The 9,494-nt window shown below is 49.1% G+C and overlaps 1 protein-coding gene across 2 annotated transcripts in view; it reads right to left on the bottom strand.

Annotated features, from left to right (window-relative positions):
- DLEC1 (deleted in lung and esophageal cancer 1) overlaps window positions 1–9,494 on the bottom strand; it is a 68,566-nt gene that overhangs the window by 28,796 nt on the left and 30,276 nt on the right. For both annotated transcript variants that reach the window (XM_008068338.1, XM_008068339.1), the window contains exons 11-18: window positions 7,748–7,838; window positions 6,960–7,122; window positions 5,601–5,793; window positions 4,765–4,823; window positions 3,989–4,157; window positions 3,390–3,483; window positions 2,736–2,866; window positions 2,468–2,626 (exon numbers count right to left, since the gene is read on the bottom strand). In XM_008068338.1, the coding sequence (XP_008066529.1) occupies window positions 2,468–2,626; window positions 2,736–2,866; window positions 3,390–3,483; window positions 3,989–4,157; window positions 4,765–4,823; window positions 5,601–5,793; window positions 6,960–7,122; window positions 7,748–7,838 (1,059 nt within the window). The remainder of the gene's footprint in view (window positions 1–2,467; window positions 2,627–2,735; window positions 2,867–3,389; window positions 3,484–3,988; window positions 4,158–4,764; window positions 4,824–5,600; window positions 5,794–6,959; window positions 7,123–7,747; window positions 7,839–9,494) is intronic.

Here is a 9,494-nt window from a genome sequence, read left to right as displayed (position 1 = left end):
CATCAACAAGGGTACCTGCACAATGCATATTTGTATACCTAACCCTTAACTGTACCCCACAATTTTAAAATAAAAAATATGTTTAAAAAAAGAGGCACTTTGCTTTATTTTGTCTTGATTACTTGTGTGTATCTCCCCTGGAGGCCTAGAGCTCTGGGGGTGGCCATAGCCTGGCATGGGTTTCAGTAGCTCTGCGTCCCTTACCCTGAGAGTATCTACCAAACCCCAAATCCCAACATTGGTTTTGAGAGCTCAAAAGAATAGAGTCCAGAAAACTGCAGAAAAGATTCCCATCAGCCTTGATAATGAGGACTAAACTCTGACCTTTTTTCTGTACCTTGCCAAGTTCCTAACTAAGGACCTGGGGAACAGGTTTTTTATTAACTCTTCCTAGATGATGTAGTTTACTTTCTAATCTGACTCTGTCATAACATCATATAAAAATAAAGAAGGAAAGCCAAAGTGTTTTATGATTCTATAAAGCTGTCTCTTGGGGATTCCAAGATTCTGGTCACCTTTTAAGACACTTACCTATTCTCTCTGAAGTCTGCCACCTATGAAGCTTCATCTACATATTAAGAAACTTGGAATTTCTCCACCCCTCTCTCTCAATAGGACATCTCAGCTGATTTCAAAATTCCTCAGTTGAGAGCCCAACTCTTGCTACTAATTGCCAGTCAGGAAACCTTTGAATCCATCTATAACTTGCAAGCCCTTTTTTAGCGATATCCTGTCTTCCCAGACCAATGTAAACGCTCATGTATTGACTTATGGTTTTCTGTCCTCCTAAAATGTATATAACCAAGCTACAATGCAACCAGAGTAGGTGCACATTTTCAGGACCTTCTGAGGACAGATGTCACAAGCCAAGGTCACTCATATTTGGCTCTGAGTAAACCAGCTTACATATTTTACTGAGTTTAGCAGCTTTCATCAACAATGATGACATAAATCTTAAAATAATGTAAAACTGACAATTGTTTCCATTATAAAATGTAGTCATTCTTCACAGTGGGAGAACAACACAGACTGGGAACTAGAGAACAGGGGTGGGATATAATGCCACTCCCTATTAGCTGTGCAACTCTGGGGAAGCCTCACTCCTTCCTGTTCTCCTCCACCAAATGAGGAGGTTGGCTGAAATCTGTAAGCTTCAGACTGTGCTCTGGAAAATCCCGGGAATTCCTGGGACGTGCAGGGGACTGGGCTGTGAGGAGAGGTAGGATGGGGTCGGATGCCTACCTTACAAGGGCATCTCTGGGTGGCCAGGGCCCTCGTGCTTTATTCTCTATACTGGCTTCCTCATAAAGTTTCATTTGAAGAAAAGGTTCCTGCCTAAACATAATGTGGACACTAAAGATACTGATACCACCCACTCCCAGTCCCGGCCCTGATCTTCTATGGTTCCAGGCCCCATCCTGGGAGACCAAGGAGCCCTGGGAGGGAAAATGCTAACTCCAAACCTGTGTAACAGGCACTTGGCAATGGCCTTGGTGAGTCGATCCAAATTGTTATTCACATCTAAAGTTTCAAAACACCCAACCAGAGCAGTAGGCTGTTGGGTAAAGGAGCAAAGGTGTCCTGAATGGAAAGTCCCACAGAAAGGGAACTGGGCTGTCTTCCTCCGCTTCTGAAAGGAAGGAGACGCATGCAGTGTTCTGACTCAGAAGGCAAGTGGGCAAGCAGGCTGGGGACCTTGTTAGGAAGCAGCCAGAGGGAGAGTGCAGTCACCAAACAGGCTTGGCCAGGGTCTCACAGGTACACATGACTGGGGAGCTGCAGCCTTCAGGGGTGATGAAGAGGCTGTGACCCACAGCTCACTGCAGCAGTGAGGGAGTAACTGATGCTTTGTGACTTTGCCTTGCTCCAGATCACCCATCGTATTTAAATGTGATGACACAATTTAAATATGATTACAATAATACTTAGTCACTTTTTTCTACTTTTATAGTGAAAAGAAAAGTGTTATTTGAATGGAAACGAATCTTGAATCTCCTTTTGGGAGCCTCTGGGTTTGGGCCACAGGCCAGTGTCCAAGCACCGCCTGGTGGCAGGTATTCAAACTGCAGGCATGGGCCAGAATCTTCTGGAGAGTGAGGCAGAGGCTGGAACGTGGCCCTTAGCAACAGCAGTCTTGGAGGCTTCTCGCCCAACTCAGCTGCCCATTTTCTTCCTGACACAGACTGCGCTGATGAAGGAGAAACCCCCGTCCTATTTCTGAATTCAATGGTAGAAAAAGGTACAGGGACCACGGGTGTGGGGTTAAATCTGGCTGCCTCAGTGATGGTGAAAACAGAGGCACCGCCAGGTCAAAGTCACCAGTGGCCTTTCCCTCTCCCAGCCTCAAAGCTCTGATCGGAAGGTGCGTGTGCAAGTTTCACTGCTGAAACCTAACACAAGTTCAAGTTCAACTGTCTCGTTGGGTGGGGGTAGGGGGCACCAGAAAAGCCCCTGGTGCCCAACTTACATCCTCAGGCCTTTCTTCAAGGCAGACAGGGCTCTCCTTCATGTGCCACGTGGCTGGGAGCTGGCTGACGTTCCGGATGTAGACGGAGTCTGTGGCTTTCTGTCCCAGGCGGAGCAGGCCAAACTGAAGGGCTGAGATGTCGATGATGAGGGCAGGCCCCTGAGACATCCAGAGGAGCCTGTCACTGGGCCACCTGGGGATGGGTTCTGTGTCCTACCCCTGCCACCTTTCTGGGCCCACCCAGCTGCCCAGCCTCCACCTGCAGCACCTTAAAGGCCGCCTCAATGTGTAACACCACTGGTGACGGCGAGTTTGTTATTTCACACAGCAGGTCCTGGCTTGCAGGGCCAGGGACGCCTCCAGTGAAGTTCAACTCAAAATCACCAACCTCATTGGGTTCTGGGAGAGAGGCAAAGTAAGAGGTGGAGAAGAGAAGCAGGGGCAGTATCCTCCTTTCTTTGAGTTGGAGTCTCACTCTATTCCCCAAACTGGAGTGCAGTGGCACGCTCACAGCCACTGCAGCCTCGACCTGCTGGGCTCAGGCAATCCTTCTGCCTCAGCCTTCCAAGTAGCTGGAACCACAGGTGTACCCCACCATGCCTGGTTAAATTTTTTTATTTATTGTAGAAACAAGGTCTCTCCAAGTTGCCCAGCTGGTCTCTAACCCTTGGACTCAGGTAATCCTCTCACCTCCATCTTCCAAGGTACTGGGATTACAGGCGTGAGCCACCATGCCTGGCAGCAGTGTCCTTCTATGGTTGGCCCAGATGACTGGTCTTCATTGACCTCTCCATTCACCACATATCCCAGGCTGTGGCTGGAGCCAGGAACCAAGAACCCTCCCAAGTCCCTTAAGCTCTGAAGACTCCACCCCCAGTCAGCCCCTGGCAGGTCACAACCCCTCCTGCAGTCCCCAGGGTACCTATGACCCCTGTGCAGGGTTCCACTTCAATGATGTGGCAGTCACTGATCTTTCCCCACATGTATCTGATGGGTGACTTGCTGTTGTTCCACATCTGAAAGACACACCCCAATCCAGGCTGCCCAGGTATGGTACTGGCCTTTCATGTCAATTCTGTACCTGCTGAAGGACTGTGGGGTTGTGGGCTCACCAAGGGTCCACTGGACACCTCCCAGATAATTCCAGGCCACCCAAAACCATGGACTTCCCAACCCAATAGCACCCTCACTCCATGCTGCAGTATACACAGGCACCATATTCTGCCAAAGATGAGAACAGGTTCCATGGCCCTAACTCTCAGAGGATTCTAGAAAGCTGATAAAAGAAGACAGACGTGGGCAACCCCTCAGGTCCCCTCCCATTGTGGGAGTTTTTCTGTCCTCTCAATAAATCCTGCTAAAAAAAAAAAAAGAAGACAGATATGTCTGGCCCAGGCACCTGTGTAAGCCAAGTGGGGCTCAGGGGCACAGCCTCAGCGTCCATGCAGTGGCTGCTCCACACCTTCCAGCTCTATCCTCCCTACCTCGCACCCAGCCCAGGAAGGAGACAGAATGCCCTACCTTAAAGTCCTTCTTCACGTTTATGCCAATGTAGTTCTCCCCTGGGATGATGAGGGCGTATGGTTCTAAAAGAACCTGGAAAGGTTCCACTGAGCCTTTCACCTCGATTTCCAGGACGATCACATTATCCACAGAGTATGAGGAGTGTCCCATGTTCTCCGATTCTGAACTGAACACGAGGCCCCCGTCAGCGGAGAACCAGCGCAGCCGGGAGCATGCTCTTGCCTCTATCCCACATCTTTGGACTTGTGAAGAGAAAACACTGCCCAACCCACAGCTCCCAAGCACCCTCTCCTCCCACACCCCCACACCACCCCTCACTCCTGCCACCCCAAACATACAAATCAGAGGCATTAGCCAGTGTCCTGAAAGGTGATGAGTGCTGCAGCAGTAGAGCCTAAGGCCTGGGACAGAGGCACAGCCCGTTGCCTCCAGGGTCCAACCTGGGGCACTCCAGCCTGGGCTCTCTACAGCAGGCTGCCTGAGACCCACCCTGACCATTTACACCATGGGCAAAACCTCCCCTCAGCAGGGCACACCAGAAGCTGCCCAAGGGTAGCAGTGAGTCTGGGACACAGGTTCGGGGTGGCTTGCAGTGAGCTCACACGCTGAACCTACTCCAGGCCTAAGTTGCCAGGGCAAGGCAAAAACACTCCCACTCCCCAAAGCCTGCTAGGGTCAGGTTGTTCATTCTCCCTTGCCTGGTGCCTTCCCCAGAGGAATCCCCAAGTGGAGGGAGAGCCCAGTCACCCGTCCCTCATCCAGGGCCCACTCACTTTATGGGGTCTGGGACTCCTTCTAGCACCATCTGGAGCACACTGTGAAAAGCCCTCAGCTGCAAGACAAACACAGAGCCATGAAAACACAATTGCATTCCAGCAGGCTGTCCAGGAGAAGGCTGGGGCCATGGCAGGAATTCTTCCTCCCCTTGGCCTCGCCACCAGAAGCACCTTCTGAAAAACTCAGGGCTGCTTCCCCTGCCACCTATTCCCCACGAGCCATGACTCAGGAGCCTGTACAAGGCAGGTCTGGGAGCAGGAAGGAAAGGCCCTCCTGATGCTGACATTGCCCTTTGGTGATGCCCTCGATGTGTCTGAAGCACCACACCTTCCCAGGACAGACAGGGAGGCGGCTGGATGCTGGATGCAGAGGCAGACCTATCCATCTTAGAACCAAGCCCATAGAAAGAGCCCTGGAGTGTTCTTTTCATGCCCAGCTTGAATTCCGCCCTTGCCCGCCTGTGACATATAGGGTTTCCCTCACACTGGGGCTCGTGTTGTGCAAAGCTGGACCTCAGGGTCCTGCATCTTATGCTCTTAGGGGTTGCTGTGGGACGGACAGGGACGGTGATGCTCTTTGACACAGTAGAAGTGTGGAAGACGCCCAGAGCTGATGATTTAAGAATGGGGTCTTGCTGCAGATGGGTTCTGTCTGGAATCAGGACTAGGCACACCAGGCACATGCTCCAGCTACAGTCTTAGTTAAGTGCTGGCCCCAGCAGGATGGCTGGGTACCTCGGCAGGCCCAATCTCATTAGGAATACGGGCAGAGAGCCAAAATGTCATGACCCAACCATAAGTCTATGTGGCTACTGAGATGACACCATCTTGACCTCATGAGGACAGAAGCTCAGGATGAACTCGTGGTCCGTGTGGGGGCTGAGAACCCCCTTTGCGGGCATGATGGAGAAGGCAGTCTCCTCATCTGGGTGGTATTTGATGGTGTCCATGCTGTAGGTTTCTCCAGGCATTAAGGGCTGCAGGTTGGGCTTCATGATCTGCCAGTAGAAGGTCAGCTCCACGTGCCTGCGTGGGTGGGGGGGCAACACTGATGCTGGGCAGTGGGTCCAAGACCACATCCCAGTTCTGCCAGGACCAGGGTGTCCCATCCCATGCCTGGTCTGCCAAGGGAGCAAGAAAGGACCCAGCACAGGAAGTGACCAGGTCAGCCTTCCAGTCCTCCCCGTGGAGGAGCCTGGGGAAGCTGAGTAGGGCCAGCGGGTGGGACAGGGAGTCTAAGCTGGAGCCCATAAAAGAGAGCCTCTCTTTTTCCACCCATAGGTCAGGGCCATGGTGACTTGAGACAAATGGTAACTCAGAAAATCATGCTCCGATCATCAAACTGGAGGGGTCCAGGCAGTCCCCCAGATATCAGGAAGATCTGCTGTGTCTCCTGCCACATCAAACCCACCCCTGCTCTCTGCCTCTCTAGCTGTGGGTTTCCAGGACAGCCGTGTCCAGAAGGATCTGAGCCCTGGCTGCCAACAGGGACAATGACAATTTCATGGCAGTAGGAGGGGCAGGACTCCAGACATGTTACTGACAGGCAGTTGTCACAGGGGAGGAATGGCAGATGAGTCTCTTGTTCTGCTGGGTGACAGAATCCTATAATGCCTGGAGTCCCAAGGGCAGCCCTGGCTGGGAGGCTCCCTGAGGTCTGTTCTGGAGTAATGGTGGTACTCAGCAGCTGGTCAGGAAATAAAAGGCAATGAGAACTGAACCCATAGACCACAGTGTGTCTGACCCTGGGACTTGGCACGGGCATGCCATGATCTCTCTGGTAAACTGTTCCTGGCTAGGGATGGTCCAGGGTGACTTACAGCAAGCACTATCCAACATAACTTCTGGCAGTGATGGACATCTTATATATCCACACTGTCCAATATGATAGCCACTAGCTACCTATAGCTACTGAGTACTTAAAATGTGGCTAGCATCACTGAGGAAGTATATTTTATATTTTATTTAATTTTAATGGATTTACATTTAAATTTAAATAGCCACATGTGGCTAGTGGCTACCATGATGGACCGTGTAAACCTGGATTCTTCCATCCATTCTGGATTCGTTCTGTGCCCAGATGCCCCTACCTCTTTAGGCCTTGGAAGGAACCTCCTGCCTCACTGGGAACTCAGAGCTGGGTGAGGAAGGAGAGGGGGTGTATGATCGGGCCATGCACAAGGGTCACTCACGTAGCATTTCTAATAATCAGCTGTTTCCTGGCTGTGGACAGAAGGTTTTCAGGCTCGAATCGTATGAAATGCTGGGCTGTTAAGTCTGTGAGCTCTCCGGGGTCGGGTTGACTTTTTTCACCAGAAATATAGATCAGATCCAAAGCAACCAGCTGCCCAATTCCTGCCAAAGGAGGACAGGGACGTTATGAAGTTTCACTAGGACTGAAATCAGGCCTCTGGCCAAGGCCTCCATGGAATCCCCACCACCATCCACATCTAGCTGGTCTTGACCGTGATTCCCGGAGGTGTACAAAGCGTGAAAGGAGGGCCATCAGCATACAGATTCATGTCCTCACATCTTCACAGACCAAGAGGAGGTGATTTTGAGAACCTAGCACCTAGCAGGTACTCAGTTAATGCCTGCCCAGTGAAAATGGATGGACAGGAAGGAAGGAGGGAGGGAGGGAATCTTGGGGCGATTCAGCAGGGTGTCCCTTCTAACCATACAAAAACCTAGAGGTGCCTCTGTTTACAAGTGAGTCCTTGTCAGTTCCCTAAAGGGGATGACAGTGAGTTTCCAAGGAAAATAGTGGAAAATTTCACCCCAGGTTTTCATCTGTCTCTCACTAGAAGGCTCCTTGGACTGACTTGCAGCCACATTGGCGTGGGCCTCCAAGGTCCCAAACTAGACCAGATGCCCAGAGGTTGCAGCACCCCTCCATGTGCTCCTGAACCCAGGGCGGGCACAGCTGTGCCACTGCCCAGGCCACTGCAGTAAGTGACCCCTGGAACACACGCAAGCCCACCTACAATCACCAGTTCCTTTATCTGGCAGTTGTCACACACGATGATGAAGGTCTGCTCTGCCTTCCCTAGGCTCTTTGGGAGGAACAGGACCTGGGGGAGAGAAGGATTGTTCTGTTACCTCCCATTAAAGGCCTGCCACCCTCCTCTTCCCAGACTCACACCCCTCCCCGCTTTACTCTCTCTCTTTTCCTCCCTCCCTGCTGCCTCCCTACCTTACACCTGGGGTGGGGTTCAGCCCACCTCCACCCCAGAATAATGCTGGGAGAGTCTTGAAAGACTATGAAGAGAAAGTCCATAGAGACCAAAATACAAATGGCGCTTAACAAATGATAACGCAGACCCTCACTCATAATAAAAGAAATGTAAATGAGAACCATGCAGAAGAAGAGTTTTTCACTCATCATATTGGCAAAAAGCAGAACAATAGCTGTCATAAATGCAATGGTTTGTTTTGCTCTTCCCAACCCCCCCACTCCCAGCCCCCTGGTAACCACCATTCTACTCTGCTTCTGTGACTTCAATTATATATGATTCCACATCTGAGTGAGATCATACGGTATTTGCCTTTCTGTGTTTGGCTTATTCCACTTAACACGATGTCCTCCGGGTTTACCATGTTGTCGCAAATGGCAGGATTTCCTTCTTTTGTAAGGCTAACCAGTATTCTGTTGTGATTGTATACCACATTTTCTTTATCCATTCATCTGCAGATGGACACTTAGGTCGATTCCATGTCTTGCCTATTGTGAATAATACTGCAATGAACATGGGAGTGCAAGTATCTCTTCAATACGCTGACTCATTTTCTCTGGATAAATACCCAGTAGTGGAATTACTGGATCATACAGTAGTTCTATAGTAGTTCTATTTTTTATTTTTTTGAGGAAACTCCATACTAGTTTCCATAATGGCTGTACAATTTATATTTCCACCAACAGTATGCAAGAGACCACTTTTATCCACATTTTTGCCAACACTTATCTTTCACCTTTTTGATAAAAGTCATTCTAACTGACATGAGATGACATCTCACTGGGGTTTTAATTTACATTTCCCTGATGATTAGTGATGTTGCAAATTTTTTCATATATCTGTTGGATATTTTTATGTCTTCTTTTGAGAAATGTCTAGCTGGGTCCTTTGCCCACTTAAAAAAATCAGGTTCTTTGTTTTCTTGCTATTGAACTCCTTATACGTTTTGGATATTAACCACTGATCAGACATATGGTTTGCAAATACAGTATTTTCTCCCATTCTGTAGGTGTTTCTCTGTTGATTGCTTCCTTTGCTGTATAGAAACTTTCTAGTTTGATATAATCCCATTTGTCTATTTTTGCTTTTGTTACCAGTACTTTGAGGTCACACCCAAAAAATCATTGCCTAGACCAATGTCATGCAGTTTACCTATGTTTTCTTCTAGTAGTTTTATAGTTCCAAGTTTTCCATTTAAGTCTTTAATCCATCTTGAGTTGGTTTTTATATATGATGAGAGCTGGGGGTCTAGTTTCATTCTGGTAAATGCAATAACATTATGTCTTGATTTTCTTCAAAACAGCCCAGAGGGACAGGGTAGAGACTGGTTGAGGAAGACAGAGGGGTGTAGATGTAATATAATTGGCCAAGAGTTCATAATTGCTGAAGCTGGGTAATGAATACATGGGTGATCATTAAACTATTCTCTCTACTTTTATATAGGTTTTAAAATGTCTATGATAACAGCTTTTTTTTTTTTTTTTTTTTGAGTTG

This window comes from Carlito syrichta, unplaced genomic scaffold, assembly GCF_000164805.1.
Source record: "Carlito syrichta isolate Samal-C Ts95f unplaced genomic scaffold, Tarsius_syrichta-2.0.1 Scaffold310396, whole genome shotgun sequence".
Classification (NCBI taxonomy): domain Eukaryota; kingdom Metazoa; phylum Chordata; class Mammalia; order Primates; family Tarsiidae; genus Carlito; species Carlito syrichta.
Note: the sequence above shows the minus strand (reverse complement) of the source record. Positions and strands in the feature narration are given on the sequence as shown.